General features: G+C 36.7%; 2 protein-coding genes across 2 annotated transcripts in view; both read left to right on the forward strand.

Annotated features, from left to right (window-relative positions):
- Nucleotides 1-7,712, forward strand: part of LOC143422353 (uncharacterized) — a 51,264-nt gene extending 43,552 nt beyond the window's left edge. The window contains exons 2-12 of the mRNA XM_076892928.1: nucleotides 1,847-1,943; nucleotides 2,540-2,904; nucleotides 3,009-3,153; nucleotides 3,297-3,515; nucleotides 3,755-4,020; nucleotides 4,123-4,404; nucleotides 6,326-6,361; nucleotides 6,782-6,817; nucleotides 7,112-7,147; nucleotides 7,425-7,460; nucleotides 7,569-7,712. Of these exons, the coding sequence (XP_076749043.1) occupies nucleotides 1,856-1,943; nucleotides 2,540-2,904; nucleotides 3,009-3,153; nucleotides 3,297-3,515; nucleotides 3,755-4,020; nucleotides 4,123-4,404; nucleotides 6,326-6,361; nucleotides 6,782-6,817; nucleotides 7,112-7,147; nucleotides 7,425-7,460; nucleotides 7,569-7,712 (1,653 nt within the window). The 5' untranslated portion in view covers nucleotides 1,847-1,855. The remainder of the gene's footprint in view (nucleotides 1-1,846; nucleotides 1,944-2,539; nucleotides 2,905-3,008; nucleotides 3,154-3,296; nucleotides 3,516-3,754; nucleotides 4,021-4,122; nucleotides 4,405-6,325; nucleotides 6,362-6,781; nucleotides 6,818-7,111; nucleotides 7,148-7,424; nucleotides 7,461-7,568) is intronic.
- A 2,322-nt stretch (nucleotides 7,713-10,034) lies between these two features.
- On the forward strand, nucleotides 10,035-21,193 carry LOC143422323 (alpha-tocopherol transfer protein-like). Its single transcript, XM_076892892.1, has 5 exons — nucleotides 10,035-10,212; nucleotides 16,323-16,461; nucleotides 16,957-17,116; nucleotides 18,494-18,963; nucleotides 20,908-21,193. Exons 2-5 carry the CDS (start codon nucleotides 16,323-16,325, stop codon nucleotides 21,057-21,059), a joined length of 921 nt encoding a protein of 306 aa, XP_076749007.1. The 5' UTR covers nucleotides 10,035-10,212; the 3' UTR covers nucleotides 21,060-21,193.
- Nucleotides 21,194-24,086: the final 2,893 nt, after the last annotated feature.

Below are 24,086 nucleotides of genomic sequence, written 5' to 3' on the forward strand. Positions count from 1 at the left end.
TTCTATGTCATTTACACAAATACACAAATTAAGTGACAATCTTTTAAGCCACAATTTTTCCAATTAGATAATTGCTCTCAAATCTATAAGTAGAGAAAACAATGTTAACAGAATTGTTTTTGAATCTTTGTGGACGACTGGGATAACTTAATTCAATTAGTGTAGTATTTTTGGTGATGTATTAAACATACTTGTTATATATTGAAAAATATATAAGAGAAACAAATTTATTAGTAATTGCAAAAATAAATCAAGATATTTAAATATATTCTAATTATATTATATAGTGTTTATGTACAGTGTTATTTTTATTTGCAAAGAAAAATATTTTACCTACGAATATATATAGTGACCATTGTTTAGAGATTGTCAACGTAAAGCCCGTTGTGATAAATAATGGAGGCCTGGTGCTTACGTACAAATACGTCTATCAGTATGTAATTTACTCTACAACCCTCGTTTTAAGTCAATACGGAGCATGGCATATTTCAGGAACACAGGTCACCCAATAAACTACAAACGTCTTATTTAAATTTCACTTTATCGTATCTTTGTCCACGAATTTCCATTTGCTACTTTAATCTTGATAAATCTAAACGTATCGTAAATAAAAATTGTATCTTTGTAAATTAGAATATCTCCTAATTTTTTTATTACATTCGTATAGCACCTGTATTTTCGCATAATTTTAATTCTTACGGGTGGATGATTATCCTCTCGATCGTAAGGCTGAAAGAAAATTCCAAGAACAGCTGAGAATCTAGGCTGCATCTAGATATGTACTTGCTTTTTATTGAGTTTACAGCAAGCAACCTTGACACCATTATGAAAATGTATTCCGTCTGAGAAAGCGTAAACAAAACAGTTTGAAGTGTTCGAGGCATTTCTTTGACAAAACTAAAGGACCTTCGGTTTATCTGTTAGGAAAGTGCCATAACTCGACGTCAACGGATTATTTAATCTCATAGTTTCTACCATCGTATCTTACATATCTGAGAAAACAATTCTGATATCACGAGGAAGTAAAACTTGTTCTTCTACTACTTTGTATTTGTGTTAAAAAATGTTTGGGTTGATTGCTTCGAGGTGTACAAATAGTAGAAACTGTGCAGAAGCGTTCGAACTGGTTTAGAAATAGTCTTCCATTATCGAGAGACGTTCCAGAGACATCAATGCCGGAAGTGAACCGAAGATTCATCTCGAGAGGAACCGTATAACTCAGACAGTGTCAAAATGAGATAATAAGAATACTTTTATAGAAATAGATAAACAATTTAGTCAAATTTACAGAAATATACGTACAGAAAAATATCATAATATATATTTCTTGTTTCTTTTGCGTTTATTGCTGTATTTCACTATTATTTTACAGCATTTCTTGTTCCATTTTATATTTTTAAATTACAAATATGAATAATTGGATGAAAAAAAAATAAATATTGAGATTAATAAATAATAAATAATAGTAATGAATATTCATCGATAATAATATTATAGCAATGTCATTTATTTAACGCGAGGGCAGTTCTGAGTGCCTTGAAAAACAAATTCTTTGTTCACTTGACAACAGCGATTTGTTAATCACGCATCTGTCAATTAAAAGCCTTCGTCTCAGGAAGACGAATGGACGTGTTCATTATTCGCAGAAGATTCTTTGTTTCAAATATATTTCACATCTTCAGAATAATTAAAGAATCGTGCTATTGGACGCGCTGAGTGTCTTCGTTCAAATTCTAAACATCTTTGACTGAAAGATCGTACAGTGAGAACAAATTTCAAGTTCCAGCTTTTTAATGCCACAAATATTTGCGTTACTTTCGCATCCAAGTAAAATTGCTTGTTCTAGAAGCAGAATATGTTGCGTGTACACTTATTGATGGTTTTGGTAGCGGCACTGGTGTCTTTGGCATTGCCCAGTTCTGCATTTATTCCAGAACGTTCAGGTAATAACTGAATCATTGATAACATTTTTACATCATTATCAGTGCAATTATTTATAAAATAAAATGATCAAGCACTTGTTACAACCCTTACAAAAGAAATTTAGCATATGCTAGTATAAAGGAACCAAAATTTACTATTTTTATTAGAACTATTAAATAAAAAACACCATTAATAAATATATTATCATATTTGTCCCTTTCTGACAAAATTTTGATTACTTTTTAGAATTTATTCGTCTCTTATTACATAAGAAACAAGCGTCTACCATTTAACCCATTCGCTACCAAGCCCAGATTATATGAAACTATTTCCATTGCCATTTATATTTGGCATTGTTACACATTTATATTGTTTACCAAAGTTCTGTAAATATACTGCAAAGCCAGTATATTATAATATATTGAAAGTAGGACGAGTATACTCGTCTTAGCAACGCCTAACACCCTGCCAAAAGACGAGTATACTCGTCCTTGGCAGCGAATGGGTTAAAGTCCACAGTCCACATTAACTCATATTACACTTAAACCAACATGGCTACTTCCTCGAAAGGGTTAAATAATTATATTGCAACCAGTTTATTCGATTTTGCCAATAGCGTCATCCTCGCAAACCGAGCCAAAGGCAACCATGGACCACGCTCCCAGCTTGAAACCGGAAGCCATCGCCATCGACGGAGACTTGCAAGCATCTGACACGAAAGTCTCGACCAGAACCGTCGCGCAGACGAATTCCACCGACACTACACGCGAAAAAGGGCTTGAATTCATCGTGGAGAACGTCGACAACGACGCTCGTTTCCCAAAAGTAAAAAACACAGATCTGCCAAAAGAGAACGTGGGTATCGATGGTTCTGTTCCACGAAATGTCGTCGTGATTATCGCTGAAGTTGGTCAGGATCAGAAGGATTTCTGGAAGGATTTCAGAGCCTTCCACTCGTTTCCTGTTGAGGGGACGCTTCTGGTATAATCTTGTGCTAATTTGAATTCATTCAGTGGATAGTATATATGATAGTGGATCGATTACGATGTTTTTATAATTATTATTTTGAATAATGGCTGTTTTAGAGTTACAACGAAGCAGAACGAACGAGGTTCCCCTCGAATAACGCGTTGATTTCCGGAAATGACCATCACGAGTGCGAGCACTCCCTGCGATCGAACATTGCTTTCTTACTGCTTTGGACTCGAGACACTAAAGGAATGACGATAGGTTTAATTAAAAAATTATTATACTTTTTTTTGCGAATTTCTATTATGTTTATAATCAAAAATGACAAAATGAAATTAAAATTGCTGCTAATCTAGGAATATGAGGATGTAACTAATATTCTTCTTTAATTTTCGTGCAATTAGGAACATTGTCGAACGCAAACTTCACCATTCCATCGATGTTTGGATACGAAGAATCAGTTGGACTATCGAAGGAGTTCGACGAAGTCGAAGAAAACAACGTGAAACAGGAAGCTCGTAAACTGAAGCCGGAAGTTCGTGGCGACTGGCATGTGATCGACCTAGGGAAATCGAATAACCGCGTTCCTTCGTTGACACCTGCGCAAACTACTCGAGATGATGGTAAGTTCGATGCATAATAAATATCCAACACTGTACTTAAAATAATTATTAAGAATCAATTATTATCTTCTGTCAATGTCTGACTCTGTAATATCACAGATATAAATCTCTTCTTTCCAAAGACGCAAAATCGCAAAAATTAATATATAGTTTAGAATCAGCTGTAATAATTAATAATCGAACAGAACACTTTAACATGCGAATGAGACGTTGAAGAAAATTATACAACCGTTTTGTAGTAAACGCAGAGGAGGCTGCGTGGAACGTGTTCGATATGTTCTCCAAAATAAGACTGGTTCTGTTCCGGTCCCTGCTGGAATCTCTCAGCGGCAATGTTGCCGCCTCGGAAGACCCGATCCCCTCTCGTAAATCGCATTTGCTTCGGCCCAATTTGGTGGGCCTGATCGAGGAACTGAAGTCTGTCGAAAACGAGAAAGGTTTCATGTTGGTCGCCTCAGTCTCCGCCAATGAACTGAATTCCGCTCTGGAACGCTTGCAACGCGAGGTAAAGTCAGAACGGACACGATGGACGCGCGTGTATTGAATCCGTCGATGGAACGTGAGTTCGTCGAATGCATTTTTACGCTAAGCAAGATTTATTTTCAAGATATCTCGAGATACGCTTCTGGTGGTGATGGGCGCATGCTCGCACGACGCCAAACCGGTACCATTCTTGGCCCAAGGACCATCCGCGAATGTGTTACGCGAGGCGACCACAATTTGGGACGTTCCTAATGTCATCGGGAACATCATCGCCAGTGGTTGCCAAGATGCAAACTGTGGAAATCGAAGACACGATATTCTTCCACCTCGACCTGCTCCGCTGAGGATCATCCCTCGCAACGTGGCCATTTTGAGGAGAGCATCTCGAGACACCGCAGAGAAATCGGTAAGAGAATAACGTCTAGACTTTTTACAAAATCATACATTAATTTCTAGATATAATACTTGCCGAGGTAGTGAGAATAATGAATGTCAATTTTGGAAACTTAAACTAATTCTGATATAACAATTGATAATAAAACGAAAAATGGTAGCAATGAATAAACGATAGAAAAACGTTTTTGTGAAAGCTAAAATCGAATTGACTAGACATCGTGTCTGAAAAATAGTACAATCATTGCAATGTAGACATTGTGCGAATATTAAAATTATTCTTAAATGGGGGAAGATATTCCAAAGTCGATAGAAACATTATACGAGGGTATAATAAGACCAATTTAATATTGGCCCTTTTCTATACGATATGAACATGGCAGCCTGAAATTAACCGTGACTTTTCGAGATATTAGATGCATTAGACGATGTTCCTAGTATTTATTCCATAAATATATACAAATCGATATATAATGATATGTAAAAATATCTTAAATCTGTGAATGAAACTTTGGATCTCTAATTGAATCGTGGCTTCGAATAATTGTTATAATGCTCAATATTCCAATTACTACATTTTATTATCGATGAAACGTGAAAACAGTAACTATGACCACGTGCAATGAGGACATTTAATATCCTTTTAATAAATGCCATTTTGTGAGAGATAATACTTTCCAGAGAGGACACAGGGAGGGATCTGTTGTTTTTCAACTTTCTTGAAGCTACTCATGCTCTATGCCTACAATTTTATACTTTTCATTTTAATATCTATTAGTATAACATTATAGTAAGCATTTTATAATGAATTCATTAACCCTTTGCACTCGAGGACCATTTAAATTTTGTCCTCACACTCAGACTCCTCGATGCAAATAAAGCAAATAATTTTCACTTCCTAAGATAAGGACAAAAACAGATCGCGATACCTTCATTTATTTTGTTAGCGAACTACAAATGTTTTGTAAATAATAATGCTGTTGGTCTTTAATTTACTGTTGCCTTTCTTTTCGAGTGCAAAAGGATGATACATCGTTTCGTACGAAGAATGAATAATATTTATAAAACGAACAATTTGCAAGGAAATCGGTTAATTTGTAAACTAATTGCAAAATGCTCTCGTAGTATAAAGTGGCGTACCTTGATGTCAAGGCAACTCGAATCATAACATTCGCGTTTCAAGTTACTCGCTCTTTTTAATTTCACTGCCAGTTGAATATCGGATAGATTTCGAGTCGGAAAAATGCTCGAATCGAGAAAACGATACGAAGGAAGGTCTGACATTTGAAACTGTTTCAATGAGAGAATAGAAATATGTATCTCTGCAGACGACAAGGTTTATGGACAAATGCGAATAGTGATTCTGGTCATTAATACAAACCTGAGACGAGGCAAAGTTTGAACTGATTTATGGAATTTACGGTGTCTTATTTTGCTAATAATTTTCTGAAATCACCATTTCATGCCAATTTATCAGTAGATACATATCTGTAGATAATTATTACCATTTCTTTCGTATTACCTTTTCCAGACACATGAATTATGTCAATTACATGGATATTATTACATTTTTTGTTTAATTATATCTTAAAATAATTAACACATACTTAAAACTATACTTAAAAAGAAGGTAGAACAGCTCTTTCTGACGCAAAACCGATCGATAATTATACGTACAGTGTTTGCGTTGATTGGTTCGGATAACAAGCTTTAATTGTAATTACACGTGAATTAATTAATCTTTATACACACTTTTGCTGCACGGAATCGAGCATGTTTTGCATTTTTCGCGTATAACTCAAAGCATTTACACGATTAAGATAAAAACGATGAAACTGAAACGTAAATGATGAATTTTAAGTGTTATGCATTCATAAGATTTGCAGTAATCGAATGTGATTCGATTGACAATAACGATAATGTTTTTCATGCAGGATGGCAGTAAGAAAGCTGATGCAGCGCTGGTTAAGGTGAGACGTCTTTTAGCTTTGTGTCGTTATTTTTCGCGAATTAAACAAGTTACGAAAAAAGAAAAAGAAAACAAAAAGAAATAAGCGCTTTCACTGCTGCGTCAGGTGTTAGTGACGCATCCACGGAACGTTATGTCAATTTTCCTTTAATATAGCGATATAAGTCGATAAAGAATGAAATATCGCAAGCTGTTAGAAATTACATAATCTCTTCAATGGAAACTTCAATGGATACCTTTTTCCTCGCGATTCGCGAACCCAATTTTGAAATGAAAAGGCGATGATAATCGAATTTTTTGATTAAGCGAAAAATTAAAGATATCGTGTACTTGGCTATTATGTAAGCGATATTTCCGGGAGTATTGTATAACGCAATGGTTATTCGAGCCACCTTTGAACTATTATTTTTCTTTTCGACAGGATAGAGTTAAGAACGCCGTCAGTTTGGATTCGAAGGTACTTGTGACTTAACATTTTTAATTCTTTCTAATTTACATTAACGCTACTTCTACTATTTCTTTTCATAACTTTCTGTTTCAATGCAAATATTTTAAGTATAGTTGTTAGAAACTTGTAGAAACGCGTAATTAATTCAGCAGCCATTATTGGAAAAGTTAACAATTTTGTTGAAGGCAAACGATTAAATAACGGCAATAATTTTAAGCGAAAATGTCAGAAAGTGTCTTTTGACATTTTGAATAGAAATTATTGAGTTTATTTTAAATTAACTTTACTTTTTCTCTTTAACAGGACGAAGTCAAGCCTGGTACTGACCTGAATTCAAAGGTATTCGTGATTTAACATTTGATTAGCCCTAATTGATCAAACTATATTGCAATCATTTCATACATCGAAATAAAATAAGAAGTTTCCGCTAAAACTTTGTATTAAAGTTATAAAATGGTATAAAAATTGATATTTAAATTATCTCTATATCATTGTTTAAATTATTTTCTGCATACAATATTAAAGTGTAAAGCATGGAATTTAGTAAAATCTAAGATTCGTAAAAATTTTTCGATTCAACTTTAAATTACTACAATATTACTGTTCTTTTAAACAGGATGAGGTCAAAAATGCTGTTGAGTCGAACTCAAAGGTACTTATGATTCATATTTAATTCACTCTAATCTATTACCTTATGTTCTAATCTTTTTATTCATAATAATAATTAATAAAATATACATTCCTTAATACTTGTTTCTAGGGAGCAGCATTGAAGGCTGAAAAGAATGATGCGACGCCAGAAGCCGGAAAGAAGAATTCTGCAAGTCCCAATATGGCGGAACAGTTCACCACGTTCTTTGGAACAATCGTCTCGATGATTGCCGTGTTCATACTTGCCTCATAAAAAATATTTTTAACGTCGATCCTACAATCGACGATCCTTACCTTTCATATTCTTCCCGTTTAAACTACCTGAAATTTTTTTAAAGCAATACTTGCGACAGAAAAACCTTTCTTCCTCTTTTGCATTTTCTTTAATTCTGGTTTTTATTCATTTTTGTTTCGAATGAATGATAGATTTGAAGATGTTTAAACTCGATTGAACTTTCATTCGACGTGGTTTCCACAGATACAAATTTGCAGGAATGATGGCATCTTAGATGCAGAAGACACTTAAGTGAGAGACTTGAGGGACCAAATAGAAACATCCTTTTTCGACACATTCAATTCCCTTTCGTTTGAAATTTAAATGAATGCGAGAACTACTAACTCAGCGTTTAGAAAAGGCTACTTTGTATAACATATCCATCAAAATTGTAGTTTCTTCAATAAATAGAAGAATATTTTGAGGGCTCTTACTATAAGTTCTTCTACTGTAAGTCTCGTATATCAGAAAGAATGCCAATTCACAATAGAACACATAGATCTATCTTTTCTCTTGATCTTTATGAACATTCTAGTGGCGAGTAATAAGATCTGAGCATGTAAATTTTTCAAAGTTAAACGATCGATACTAACGAATCGAAGGACTATTGATATCGATCAAACGACACAGTAACCTACTTGCATTAAATTAGAATGCCTAACGAACCGCTTTTACTCGGACACGCGTTAAAAAAAAAGCACAGCTTGTGGATTACAACAATGATTTCTAATTAACCTAGTAACGCACATAAATTTACGAGCACGTAACGCCGCGGCGCTGTTGATTTCGAAAGGAAAGCATTTCGATGATTATCAGGCCAAAGGAACGATGCAGTACGCATGCAGCTACACTTAGTTCCTGTTTCTTATGTTATATAATTCTTCGTTTTCAGAAGTTTCTAAAAATTCGTTGATTGCCATTGTTCGCTATCACTTTTTTAATTGATGAACTTTCTTCCATTTTCACTTTTTCTACAAGCTTTCTTTTCGCGTTTCCGGCTCGTCCTTTTCTTCTCGCTCAGATTTCTTCTAGAAAAACACTAAGATTTCTTCTAAAATTTGATCAAATTCGATAAAAGAATACCTTTAACGTTGATCCATGAATAGAAAAAAAATGAATACTTGTAGAAGAGCATAAAGTTTGTTACACTACGTACAACATGTACGTTACGTACAATCTACTGTTTTATATTACAGATCGACTCCTTGCATTCGAAGGAAAAAGTAACAGCGTTATTATTTACATAAAATATGCAATTTGCTACCAGAAGAAACGGTGTTATTACGATCTGTTTTTGTCCTGATGTCACGAACGACATGATGTCACGAAGAAGATTACATTTTCTCCATATCAGTGTCCTCAAGTTTGAAGGCAAATTTCAAATGGCTCCGTTTCGGAGCCCTCGAGCGCGAAATCGATTATAAAATATCATAAAAACATCATAGATTCACATTTATAATATCAAATTATAGAAACACAAAATAACTAGAAAAAAAAGGATTGCTGAACCAGAAAAAGCTGTATTACTTCATCCAACACGTTCATAATTCAGGTTTATATTTTGCATACGTAACAGAAGAATGAAAATAAAAAAAAACATTTATCAATCGATTCTTACATGCACAATGCAAAAGTGAGAAAAAGAGTGCAATTATTAAATAACAAAATTAACCAAAAAATAGTTCCATATTTATATACCATATTCTAAACAATTAATTAGTAATTCATTTAAAAGAAGATAAGAAAGAACAGCAAAAAGCTAAAATGAAGACATCACAGATACAAGACAAGCACGATTAGTATTTATACTAACAACCATGTTAGCAAGTAAGAGAATCTAATCAGTCACGATGCAGAATACATGAATGAGAAAACGGAAGATATTCTAATATCATTAGCAAATATTTACAGGACGAAGGCAGAGACGGTTCGTTTTTAAAAAATCGCGACCATCTTTTCACAAAGGCAGAAGCGGTTCGTTTTTAAAAAATCGCGACCGTCTTTTCACAAAAGCAGAGACGGTTCGTTTTTAAAAAATCGTGATCATCTTTTCACGAAGGCAGAGGCGGTTCGTTTTTAAAAAAATCGCGACCATCTTTTCACGAAGGCAGCAACTGATCGTTTTTAAAAAAATTGCTACCATGTTTTCACGAAGGCAGAGACGGTTCGTTTTAAAAAAAATCGCGACCATCTTTTGGGGCATCCGAATATCGATTGCGAGCGGGTTTCCATCGTTCCGCGTTACTCCTGGAGAGAAAAGCGAGAGTGGGGCATCCCACGATATAAAGGAGAACCGGTCCAAGAGGTAATCGTTCCCACTCCACCGTCCGTTCTCCATCTCTTCGGTACGCCGCACGAGTTTCTTGCATTTCTCTTTCCGTGACCGGTCGTACCTGGTCGCCGTCGTCGATCGTTCTTCCCGATTCCTCTGCGCCTCTGTCTTCTTCAGGATCCGACCGTCCCGTTGCCGCTGACCAAGGTAAGCGCAGCAGATTTATAGAACAGCCGTGAGCATTCCGATCGAAATTCTTGTCTGCTGCTCGTTCGACGCAGTCCAAACGTACAATTCGGAATCGATCGCCTTCGTGAACCTGAACTGGATTATCTTCGAGTTCGCTGACCCCTTCCCGGTTTCCATCGACGCTTTTTAATCCTCGCGATTGGCCTTTTTCCCTTTTTAGAAACCGCGAATCGGAGTTTTCTCGCGTCGTGGCCGCAGCAGAGATCGATGCACGTACTTTTGGTAATGGTAGATGTATAGTTGATAGTGAAAGTGATGCTGGTCTCTTTTTTCGTTATCGACATAGGATCTGTCTTTCTTACGGCTAGTTTCGAGTAATTGTTATGTCTTTACAGTGAGTTAGGCGGCTGAATGTAATGGTAGAGTGAAAGAGAAGCTGAAGAAATGAGAAGCAGCTGAAATTGAAAGTTTCTTCACTTAAAATGTAATCGTGAACGAATGAGACGAGTGAAATCGCCATTTTCATAATTATTCCAATATCTTTCGGTTCGAATTGTATGAAATCGACCTGACTGATGTTAGTTCATCGATATTAAAGATTTGCATGAAAGTCTTCTGTGCAAATAGAAAGTTCCCCGGATTTTTTACGAGATTAGCATAATTTCAAACGCAAGCAAATGGCCAATGAGTACTATTTAAATCGATCATCAATCTCGGTTTTGTTCCGCAAAGTCACTTAAAGGGAAAGCTCGCGTACTTTCTATGGAAGCGCTGTTTGCATTTTCAGCAATTTTTCAATAATCGCGACTGCCGCTTTCGAACGTTTTGAAATAACTGAATTTCAAACTTTCCCTTCGACTCGTCGAGACATCGTTTCGTTGGGCAAACATCGATCGCCGCGTCGTTAACGTTTTCGAGGACCGATCCTGCGTTCTAGTATCCGTCGCTGCGAAACGATCGGCTCGCAAACACCACGTGCAGCAAATATACTTGAACGTTTACATGTAAATATCGTCACGAATGCAGACGAGCGAAGAAAAAACCCGTTCACGCGATGTGCCTCGATTCAAGATGCCCACATTTTTTGTCTGGTCAGTCGAGCTCATTCCACTTGCAATCTTCTTACGCTTGGATTATTGCGTAAACGAGTAATTATTGCAATTTAGATTTCTTACGGTTCTTCGTATCTAATTATCGACACTTCGGGTCTCGTTAATCTTTGCTCGAACAGCACTCAGGAACGAAATAAAGCGGAAGCAAATTTTAATTACTATTTCACCGCTATTCGTATTTCTTTCAAATAAAATGCTCCATCCGGCTAACTCGTGAACTTCGAACGATAATTGTATTCTTGTTTTTTGAAAATGAATGCTAATCGAGTAACACAGTTGAGGTTGATGGAAATTTTTGGATACCAATACTTTTTTCTTCATTTTCTTTTTTTTTATTTTAACGATGTGATCCACATTGGCTGTCAGAACTTCCCAACAGCAATCTTTACCAATTTTCAACGACTTTCACCTTTTTTCTCAAGTAATGGTCTTCTCATTATTGGCTAGAAACTGTTAGGAAGAATCTTCGCTATTATTTCGCAACTTTCTTCTTCTTTCCAAATACCACGGTTCACATTTTCAGTCTGGTAGAACTTTATTCAATGAAACGAAATTTTTCTGAACGTCAGATTCAAAGATTAGTGGTCGACAGCACTTGCCCTCGATTAATTACTTAATTATTCAACTCACACTTGAACACGTTTCTCTCGAAGTAAAACAATCGAAGGTTGCTTTGAAGTAGGAGAAACATCAGATATATTTCTTGCGAACTGATCTACAGTTAGTCAGATACGAATAACAGCTTTAATTCGATCTATAAAAAAATGGATAAAAAAATTGACAGTTTACTTTACGAATCCATTATGTTACAAGCACTGGTAATGAATTAATCATATTTCACTTCACGCACACGCTTTTATAGAACAATCTATTCGTATCAGATTCTTCATCTTACGCGAGGAACTTCCGTAAATAACCTGCGTTTTCCTGAAATCTGAAACCTAAACGTCATTCACTTACAGCATTCGAATATTTATCATAATATTTTAACGAATTATTTTACCACTTTCTTTTTGTCAAACTCTTTCTATTTCCAGCTGTATATAATTATGTTTCTAAAATATTTTATATATTAATAAGCGTTAGAATAATTCGTTAATTTTCGAAGAAATGTCTGCCAATAAATCTCTGTTTTGTGTGATAAAGTAGAATTACCTGATCTACTGCCAAGCACGAGAAATCAGCCATCCCTTATTATTCATATAATTTACAATTTATTCCTTGACGAGTTTAGATAAACAGAATCCTTCTGCAATAATTACTGTCACTACTTTTCAACGCCTGCTCTTTTCTTCTTTCAAGTCACACGATCCACGCGAAAACTCGCAAGCATCCACCAGTTTGAAACTTTCAACCTTTCACTCTTGGACAAAATGTACTTGGACCCTTACGCCTCTTGAATTAATTTTTTTAGTAGTAATAGTAAACGAAAATAGTGCTTTGCAGAAATAGAAGTGAAAAGAAAGCAGAAGATGGAATACACGATCGATTCGACAGACTCCAACAGAGTATGACCACGCCTGTGATTATACTGTCACGTTCTGGTCTCGCCTTTCCAGCAGGTTGCCCAATTTCAGGTTCCACCAAGGACGATCTTGGGCAATGCACGCGTTTTTATGGTCTTACTGGCGACGTGTCTCTTTCTCTAAATGAAAAACGAGCCTGAAGTTCACTTTCCCATAACTCAACGACACTCATCCGCGAGCATGATGGCTATCTAACGTTAACCTTTACGAGCCAACTTTTCAAGTTCTCCGTGGAATTCTCGTTCGATGCTTGCAGTGGCTGCAATTATATTTCTATGCTTGAAAGTCAGACTAATTTAAATTCATTTTTGTTGTTCCTTTAGTAAAGCATACGAGCTGAGCAGAAATTGATTCACTTCATGATTAAAATATTGAAGTACATCAAAATACGTTAGTAAACGATATTGAGTTTTGCATAAAAATGCGATAAAAATATTTGGAAGCTTTCTTTTTCTTTTTGTTGTTATGTGAGGATTGAGTCAGTTTGTTCACAGAGATAAAAGGAATTAAACCAACCCCTATTTAGCTTTCTACGAAACTCAATTGTAGCTCATTTAATCAGCTTAATTTCATTGGAAAATATCAAAATTGATGCAAAAAATCAAAATTATGCGCAAAATGAAGGTTTCACTTATATTGGAGAGTGTTTGAAATGCCTTTGGCGACGTTGGAACTGTGTTAGGGTTTCAAGGGTAACGCAAACATTGATTTACCTTTCTAAATTACTACTTTATGTTTGCACAAAGAATTTGCTTCGTGCGTGTTTGAGAATAGCTTTCGTTAAATAGAATAATTAATTCTCCATGCAAGTGCAGTTCTATTTTATGCTTGATTCGTATGCTGCGCAAGGTAGCGATAAATTAGACGTCCATCCGTGCTGTATTTAATAAAAATAGGCGAGTATTTTTCATTCTAAGCAGACTCGCAGATATGCATTCCGCAAGTGCTAGCCTCTTAGAAAGAAAATACGATAAAATTCACTGGAAGAAACTTTATATAGTAGCAAATACTCCGATAGAAAGTTGCGCGTGAATGAAATATGTAGATTTTATGCAAATTTTGTGTAATTCGATGTTTAACACGTAAACGAGTGTTCTGAGATAATGAGCCTTGAACTGTCACGTAGAAATCTAATAGGAGGTTTCTTGGAGTCCATATTTCCTCTTACACAATTATCCTGTAAACACTGTTCTATTTGCGATATAAATAACTTGTCGAATTTTTTTTAGAAAGAACAAACAACTCCACGTCATTTCACTTGAAAGTTCTTTCCAGCCCAAAAGTTCAAATAATTAAATTAAAACACTTTATGTGCGTTATATGACCTCTTACAAGTCAATTTCTCTGAAGCTATTAAAGCTAACGATCAAACTTATCTTAATCGTTCAATTATTCGTCGTGCAATCAAGATCATAAAATAATACAGAATTTTTTATCTTTAAAAATCTTTCTTTAGTCTCAACGATCTCGTCCCCAAAAATTTATTAATTTTTACGTAAATTATTAAATATTAAAGCTAACAATCAAACTTATCTTAATCGTTCAATTATTCGTCGTGCAATCAAGATCATAAAATAGTACAGAATTGTTTACCTTCAAAAATCTTTCTTCAGTCTCAACGACTCAATCCCTAAAAATTCATTAAATGTTGAGTAAAACATGACAAAAAAATGAGTTTAAACAGAATACTTTCATTGATAAAGATAAGAAATATCACGTTCACTGTTCGAATAATTAAAAGATCGTTCGATCGACTGTTAAATGAAGTATTAGAAAAATCTCAGTCGACGAGGACCAAAAAGATCGGGAAAAGGGGATGAAGAAATGGCGAACGCGCGGGCCAGTCGGTCACTTTTCCCCGAGAAAAAGTGAAACACGGATTCCTCTCGGTCAACCGTGACGAACTAGAGAAAGTTTAACGTTGGGCAAGCTCGCCTCTGGTCAGCATTAATTTCTCGCGTAAGAACGATGCGTATCTCGGCTATTTGCGTAACCTGTTACAGTGCTCGTAACTCGTTCCACCTGTAAAACTGCAACAAGTATCGCGCTTGTTATCTCTTATCCGAGCCGAACGCTGCACTTCGATCGATCGTCAGCTATGAAAGTTGCGCAAAATAAACGTGAGATCTCGTACGATATGCTCGTGACTTGCTAAACGATCTAAAATTGTCCAAATTTTTTATCTCACTGGCTGCGTTACACGTGCACAGATGACATAATCGTTTAGCGCAGGAAACTTCCTGTTTCTAGAGGAAACGAATTCCCTTTTGTAACTCGTGCGTCATACTAGGAAATGGTATTTTTTTTTTTTGTTAATCTGTTTGTTGATTCCTCTTATTTTTTGAGATTTCGAAGTTAAAATTTGCAATTGATGCATTGTTTGAGTTTTTAGTAATATATTGTAGGTTTGATTGTTGGTTCTGAAATAGTTTTCAAATGTTATGACTTAATATTTGCGTAGAAAGTGTTATGTAGTTATACTTCAGTTTATGTTGAAATCGATTCAAATTAATTTATATTGAAAAGGTTCGTAACCATAAACCATTTTTGCTGAAATTTATTTTCATCGAGGTTGTACGTATTTCTCATACGCGAACGATAAATTTTATTTCTGGTACGTGAGCTCTCGTCAATGCGCCCCGTATGAATCGTTCGTCTGCGCCATGCATACCGTTTCATTGGATTTCCATTGAACTTTTGCGCGCATGCAATCTCCCTTTATGAATTTTCCAATTGGTTCTTACGAAATACATTTACGACGAATTCGTTTCGCGTGATAATCCAAAGCTCTGTTAATTTTCGTCGAAACGCGGCGTCTGTTGATTCGATTCTTGTGGAATGTACCAGCGAATGCTTGAATTGTTTGTGCAGAATTTACGTCGACGAAATTCACGCGAATAAAATTTCTATCACGAAAGTGGTTTGCGTGCAGAGGAGACAAGTGCTCGTAAAATTCGTGCGCACGAAGTTTCCTTCCATTTCACACGCAATTAGAACCAATTTCTCAACCAGAAATGTTGTTCTCAGAACGAATATAACAATTTTTTTGAATTGTATTTGCACGATAACATTCGTGGAATTTTTCTAGATATTTATTTTTATACTGTTCCTATACATCTGGAATTTAATTTAATTGTAATTTCATTCGTTCGAAAGACGGAAGAATTTCAACCAACAAATTTAATTCTTAAAATTCCAAAACAGATTTCAGGGAATATTAATAGAGAATAAATTCGTCTTCCGTCGATCATTTCTCGATGCAGGAAACAATGTATTTTCCAATTAATTGCGCAAGTGGTCATTTCGCATGCGAGGCTACGTCAGACATCATAATTAACGTACATATGATTACCATCCAACGTCAGATTCGACTACATTTCATTTATTATTTGTCACAAATCAGCTTCCTTTCTAATCCCAATAAATATACAACGAGGATGCGTTAAACGTCGCGTGTGTCACGAATTTACGTTGAACATTCGATTTTCAGATGCTGCTGGTTCAACCATCAGGAGAGATGGCGAAGCAGATTCGGGCGGAGCTGAACGAAAATGAGACGACGCGCGACAAAGACGTCGAAATTATTAAAGAATGGCTTGCCAAGCAACCGCACTTACCTCAGTTCGATGGTAATCGACCATTAATATACCTCGTTACTCGTAACAAATTCACCTGCTTCGTTGCTTCCGATCAGTCGAGTAATTAATTAACCAAAAAGAAAAAGAAAACAGACGAGAAAAGATGTAAGTCAGACTGTCGACGACAAATATCACTGTTACATTGCCACAAATAGCATAAACGCGTGAGATTGCGATCGACTGATTATCATTATTACAGAAGCGACTGCAATTAAATTAAAAACAAAACGCAGCAACAACGTGACCTTGTTATTTAAGACGCGCGCATAATAATTTGAACGTAAAAAGTCACGCAAGAACTAAGTATTATTTCTCCAACTGTGACACAGTCGATTCGACGTGTTAAGAGGAAAAAAATATGTTTCTCGCTCGATTGTGTAGCGACAAGATTGCCCAGTGAATTTCCGCTTTCGTTCGCGAGACTGTTTACCTGGTTTCGTCGGATCTTTTTTTGCACAGACGCTAGATATGCTTTTTCCGTTTCAGACGATCACATAATAATGACGTTCCTTCGTGGCTGCAAGTTCTCCTTGGAAAAATGCAAACGGAAGCTGGACATGTATTTCACTATGAGGGCCGCGATCCCAGAGTTCTTCACCAACCGCGACGTCACCAGACCGGAACTGCTAGAGATCCTCAAAGTGGTGTAAGCTTCCGCTCGATCCTCGACAGCCTCGTAAAAAGGACATTACCAAACGTTCTTCGAAAACTCGATCTTAACAGTTCTCCAGCTGTCGATTAATTTAATGAGTAGTTGACGCACGTTTATGCGTTTATGCATGAGAAATCGAAATGCGTAGAAAAATGCAGAATGCGTACGATAAATTCAAGTTTACGAGACACTCGAAACGACGCTCGTATTTCAGTGTTCAAAGGCGAACAGAATTTTTTCTGTTTTCAAACGCGTCACGTAGCAAGACAATTTCCAATATTTTTCTACAGTTCAATTATTCAATATCCAACTTCGTCCTCTTTTTTTTAATCTTACTTCGCGCAATTCGAGCTCCAGAGCTGGAAGTGGGAAAGGATGTCACGTGTCTGGAATCAAAAATCTTCCTCGCCACGCGGTCGCGAGTAATTTTCTCAACGCCATTGACACGAAGCGTGGGGCAAAACGAGGAACTTTCGTCCAGCAAATTTACATAACGTAATGAGAAAAGTTCCGGTCCGTTTTAATAAATCTTGGCTAGTCGAGTCCTATTTTCGTGGCAAGGAATTACAGAAGGAGGAGCAGCTTTGCTGATTGTGAGAGTTTTCGAAGAGACTTCGTTGAAAGTGGGAGGTTTCTCACTTCGGTTCAGGATTATTCGCTTGATTATACCTCTTGCCTCTTCGAGAGACTTCTCAGTTAAAATGTTGCAAGGGAGTACCATTCTGTTCACTGTTTTTATCAATTCCTTTTATCAATATATATTTTGCGAAACTTCCAAACAAGTAAACTCATAAACTCTTCTGCAATATCAGTGAAACTTCTCAATTGTTTCTCAAGATCTTCTCGATCCTTTCTCAAAATACCAACCAAGGGTTAATTTATTAATTACCTTTTAACCAGTTAACTGTGGCGCCCTCGTTTGAGAGCGCGCACCATTTTGTGTCGCCAGAATAAGCTAATGGTCACTACTATATTCGCATGGCGAGTATACTCGTCAATACACAAAATGGTGCCACTTCTCTATGACTCGTCAATACACAAAATCGTGCCACTTTTCCATAACGAGTATACTCGTTAATACACAAAATCGTGCCACTTCACCATAACGAGTATAGTCATTAATACACAAAATTGTGCCACTTCTCCATAACGAGTATACTCGTTAATACACAAAACCGTGCCACTTCTCTATGACTCGTTAATACACAAAATCGTGCCACTTCTCTATGACTCGTTAATACACAAAATCGTGCCACTTCTCCATGACGAGTATACTCGTCAATCACAGTTAACTGGTTCATTTTAATTCCAATTACTATCTTCGAATACCTCAACCTTCACTAATTTAACATGCTCGATCAATTCTTCCAGCCAAATACCTCCACTGCCAGGACTGACTAAAAATGGCCGACGAGTGATCGTGATGCGTGGTCTCGAGAAGGACATCCCAACGCCAAACGTAGCCGACTTATTCAAACTGGTTCTAATGATCGGCGACATGCGACTGAAGGAGGAAGCGGTAGGCGTCGCAGGGGACGTGTACATCCTGGACGCGAGCGTCGTGACAGCCTCCCATTTCGCAAAATTCACGCCAACGGTCGTGAAGAAGTTCCTGGTCTGCGTGCAGGAGGCTTACCCCGTGAAACTGAAGGAGGTGCACGTGGTGAACGTCAGCCCGTTGGTCGACAATATCGTCAACTTCGTCAAACCGTTCCTCAAGGAGAAGATCCGCAATCGGATCTTCATGCACAGCGACATAAAGACCCTGTACGATTACATCCCGCGGGAGATGTTGCCTGCTGAGTACGGCGGCGACGCTGGTCCTCTTCACGTTATTCATGGTGCGTTGAAAAGTTGTACTTTGTCAAGTTGGCTTATTTGTTGGAAGTTCTATTTTCTATAATTAATTAAGTCGCAGAAACAACGCGAGTTACGCTATTCGTAATAGAAGGTGTAGTATCCTTCACGTTATTCATGGTGCGTTGAAAGATTGTACTTTGTCAAGTTGGCTTATTTGTTGGAAGTTCTGTTTTTTATAATTAATTAAGTCGCAGAGACAACGCGAGTTACGCTATTCGTAATAGAAGATATAGTATCCTTCACGTTATTCATGGTGCGTTGAAAAATGGTACTTTGTCAAGTTGGCTTATTCGTTAGAAGTTCTATTCTCTATAATTGATTAAGCTGCAGAGACAACGCGAGCTACGTCAGTCGTAATAGAGTGTGTAGTATCCTAGTAACCGATAGTCTCAAAATATCTAGAACTGTCGAACTGTTAGATAGGACATTCTATCCAAACTCGCATGAGATCGAGCGTAAGCACTGGCTATCCCATCTTCACATGGTCTCCACTGTCAACACTTCACAGAAACATAGGTGTAACTCAGATTCTTGTGAGGTGGCTGAGGAAGTCGCTTCTTGTATGAAACGTTCTTCTCCCTTGATGGTCGAACGTAAGCACTGGCTATCCCATCTTCACATGGTCTCCACTGCCAACACTTTACAGAAACATAGGTGTAGCTGAGATTCTTGTGTGGTGGCTAAGTAAGTCGCCTCTTGTACGAAACGTTCTACTCTCTTGATGATCCTGAAGCGCGTTGCTTCGATTTTACTGTGGATGAAAGAGGAGAGAAAGAAGGAAAAGAGAGGGAAGAACGTTTCCTGGGCCTGCTAGTGGACTCATCAATAAAGCTACTTAGCAGGCCCTGCCTTAGACGCTGGGATGTTAGGTCAGAAGTTGTATATATTAGAACGGATAGGTAATTGTGCACTTTTGGGATACTGTAAGCGATGATGTTTCTCTAGTGGTGAGTGTTGAGAGGCTGCCACAATTTGTAGTTGATGAAAGAGGGGTTTTTTCAACCACCATCGTACAAAACATTAATGTGCGTCATCCTTCGCAGTGTGTTAACGACAATGACACTTAGATATAGGCTTTAGATAAAGTCTAGGTATAGTAAAGCGAGCTTAACTCTCAGAAAGGCTCAATGTAGACAATCATTTGTATAATTGATTAACACTTCGAGAGAAAATTTCGGGTGTCTTCAAATTTTCTGAGAAGGTGGCTAAGTGGATCGTTTCTCATGCGAGACGGTGGAGTCTCTTGATGATCCTTAGATGGTGAGAGAGGAGTTTCTCCTAGCACAGCTGCACGTAACGCTGACGTTCATGATCCTTCATAATGTGTTTGACGCCTATAACACTTACTGTTATAGGTGAAAGCTTAGTACGTCGAGCCAAGTGCTTCGAAAGCTCAATTAGACACTCATCCTTCATAATTGATCGCTAAACGATGTGTCCTAATCGTAGGTGGATACATTTATATTTGATTTCTGAGCTTGACGTGATTAATTAGTCGAAGAACTTCGACTATTGAAATTCTTTAGGAAAATCTAAGAATTTTAGAAATTGTAGAATATTTATTATCTTTACTGAATGCTGCAATGATTCAGAATTCTGTTAACTCTTTGCATCTGACCGTCAGTTACCAGGAATGGAAAATTTCCATTTCAATAGAAAACTTGAGGAGAATATGCATTTCTCAAAAAGTTTAACTTCCATAATTACTAATCAATTCTGACATCCCCTTAGAGGGGACATTCGTGTGCAAAGGGATGTTAGAGGAGGATGTCGAGGAATTTAGCTCGCCATAACTCGTCCATCCGTATTACCTCAATACTGTAACAACACCTGTTACAACACCCATAATTAAATTCAAACACACCTGCGAACACGCGCAATAGTAAATTGTTCGACTAAAAATATTCTCTGTTGTCACTTCTCAGACACTTGGTTAAAGAAACTGGAGGAATACACTCCCTGGTTCACGGAACAGGAGTCGGTGAAAACGAACGAGGCGCTTCGACCAGGAAAGCCAAAGACCCACGACGATCTGTTCGGTTTGGACGGTTCGTTCCGACAGCTGGTGATCGATTAAAACTCAGAGACTCCACGGCGACGATCTGTGACAACTCGATCGGTTCTCATCTCGGTGCTAGCGCAGAGAAAATTCACTCGATGGGAACGAAGAGATGAAACGTCCGCGTCGCAGTGTCCGTCCAGAGAAGCATCCTACTGCTTCGACGATGCGGACACTTCCGGTTTAAAGCTTGGAGCTGTACATTCCAACGTCGAAGTTGTTGATCATTTTTTATTTGTTTGGAACTAACTCGTTGAATGGTTTGTAAATTTCGATAGATTCGTTTCTATTCGTTGGAGAAGTAGAATAAACGCGTCTAATGTGGCTTAAGAAAACTTGATTAAAAGGTAAATGACAGTTTTTTATGTAATTAGTGGGAAATTAGAAAGAAATTATGTGTACAGCAAATTTGTGATCGAGATTGGAAAGATGCTTATTGTATCGTCTACTCTTGAAAAATTTATTAATCCATGGTGCAGAAATAACGCAGTACAATTTCGAGATATTTGTATTGTTATATATTTGGATACTATTTTTCTTAGCATAATCATCAAAATCGCATGCTGAACAAATGTTTCTCAACTCTACGTACATCAGATTTCACATTTTCCAATTTACACTCTATGTTTTCATACATTTTGATTGAAATATTTATATTTTCTTGATGAAACACCTCAATTAGCGGTATTAGGCACATTTGTTTTATTCCAAACCAACGTGACAACGTCAATTCTACTTTTGTAAGAATTCCATTTATGCTCCTTGGTATCTGGTTCCAAACTTTCAACCGGAAGTGTTTGCTTGTACATGTCTCATATAATATCGTAAGAATCTCTATTTATCTTTTCTAGGCTGTTTTTTTTATATAATTATTGCAACGGTTGACTTTATATCTTATAACGCTTTTCAGAGGATCGTTTTTTCTATTTTTTATAAACACTATCGTTAGGAATGGGCTAACCATCGTAAGAATGGAATATTAATTACGACACAGCAGATATTATCTTTTCCCGTTTAATTGGCGATGTTATGCGAACCCTTGCTGGTAAATGAATTTATGAACGAACTTCTTAGGGGTTGGTACTGATGTCACGCCAAGTAAACAGGTACACGTAATGTAATTACATAGTTGGCGTGCAGATTGATGAGCTTTAACACGATCTTGATGGTAATCATTTTTTTTACACGGTATATCTCAAGCCTTAATCATCGAAGGAATAAAGCATTATTTTATTAGACACGAATGTTTCAGTAGTCCTGGAAAATAATGAATTCTCTCGAACGTAACGAATGTATACGAAATAATAAGATATATATTTGGAAACTGAATTAGAAAAATCATCCTTCTCCACTTTTATAATTCACAATTATTTACTAGACGAAAGGAACTTAGTGTGATACAGAAATACATAGATTGTTTATTGAAAATGGTAATTCAAGCAGAACGACGGCTATTTGGAAATTGAATTAGAAAAATCATTCTTCTCCACTTTTATAATTCATGATAATTTACTAAACTAAGGGAACTTAGTACGATACAAAAGTATATAGATATTCTTAATTAAAAATGGTAATCCAAGCGGAACGACGGCGAGTAACGAGAATTTTCATGCGCTGAAACAATTCTGAAGTGGCAAGACGTTCTCGCGTCAGTACCTAAGTGATAATTGATTGTTGAACGTGAAAGTGGCTTTCATCTCAGCCACGAAGCGATTCAGCAACACGCAGCAGATAACCCGTACATAGGTAATTCGTATATTTCGTTGTAATTGCCACGCGGAAAGTAGGTTAAACCGCGTGCATAGCGCGGGGGACTTTCGATTTTTGAAAGTACCCTCGTTCCAGCTCTTTTCAACACCACGACCCACATTGTGGAAAATAGGCTCGGTTTATGTGCAATGTACTATATATATATACGTATGTAAGCGTGTCTGTAAAAAGAGTAATCAACGTTAGAGAGTACATCTCGCTACGACGCAGTGTAATTTTACAGTGAAGAAAAACGTGTTCGCAGATGTGTACCCTCTTTTTTCTTTGCAAAATACGTAATATTTTATGGTTAATTCATAACGTGATTACGTATGTAATTAATACGCGCGTAGTTGCATACGCGACAGATACTATTCATTTAAATACATTTCTAAAAAGTAACAAAAATCCCGTTCGAAGATTTATTATAACAGAAGCTTAAAGAGCATATAAATATATCCAACGTTTTCATATTTTTTATTGTGTTAAGAGTAATTGAATTTAATTATTAGCTTTATTCTTTCGTATATTTTTTACACAATTATTAATCAGTGTACATTTTATTCGTCAATTTTTAGTAGACCGTATTACTTAATTGATATTCATAGATACGGAAAAATATGTAGGATTATTCGATTTTCAGTCTAATGGAGCAACTATATCGATGATGGCTCTGGTCGTATCTCGGATAAAATGGAGTCGACGGTAGAAATGGAGAATTTATATTATTCTTTAGATAGTTTCGAATAAATGGAAAAAGTGTTTTGTCAAATATTTGTAACGCGTGACACTATCATTTTTAAAATACAATTTACGTCACTGTTTAATTATTGAAAGAAAGGAGGTCAACGTTAACGTGAATTCTTGAAACCCATTCGGAATAACTGGCATTTTCAACTTGTCACTTTTTGTCAGGCCAGCCATTGGATTAAACTGACGACTGGCGATTTCAATTAATTCCACCTGTGCGTCGACGAGAAACGTTGAAATAGGAGGGAAAAAATCTGTTCGAAAAAGAATGCAACGCCGAGTGAAAGTGGCCGGCTAAGTTCTAAGCAACGTGCTTGAATTGCACCGGTTTCCGTTTACGTTTATTCGTTTTTTACAGCAATTAAAATATTCCGGTAATCGAACGAAACGTGAGAGGATTTGACGGTCCATTTACAGGTTTCGACATTCTCGAACACGTCGCTTTTACTTGCTCGTTCCATTTTACACCACTGAAGTACCGATTGTGTGCAATTAAATATTTTTTATTCCAGTATTTTAAATGCGTGCAAACTATTTCGTACAAAG

This window comes from Xylocopa sonorina, chromosome 3 (assembly GCF_050948175.1).
Source record: "Xylocopa sonorina isolate GNS202 chromosome 3, iyXylSono1_principal, whole genome shotgun sequence".
Classification (NCBI taxonomy): Eukaryota; Metazoa; Arthropoda; class Insecta; order Hymenoptera; family Apidae; genus Xylocopa; species Xylocopa sonorina.

What these genes read in the sequence shown, in the direction of transcription:
- LOC143422323 (XM_076892892.1), top strand. Translation starts at nt 16,323, where the DNA reads ATGCTGCTGGTTCAACCATCAGGAGAGATGGCGAAGCAGATTCGGGCG. An exon ending in GCACTTACCTCAGTTCGATG is followed by an intron (nt 16,462 to 16,956) that starts GTAATCGACCAT and finishes TTTCCGTTTCAG; the next exon opens with ACGATCACATAATAATGACG. An exon ending in CTAGAGATCCTCAAAGTGGT is followed by an intron (nt 17,117 to 18,493) that starts GTAAGCTTCCGC and finishes CAATTCTTCCAG; the next exon opens with CCAAATACCTCCACTGCCAG.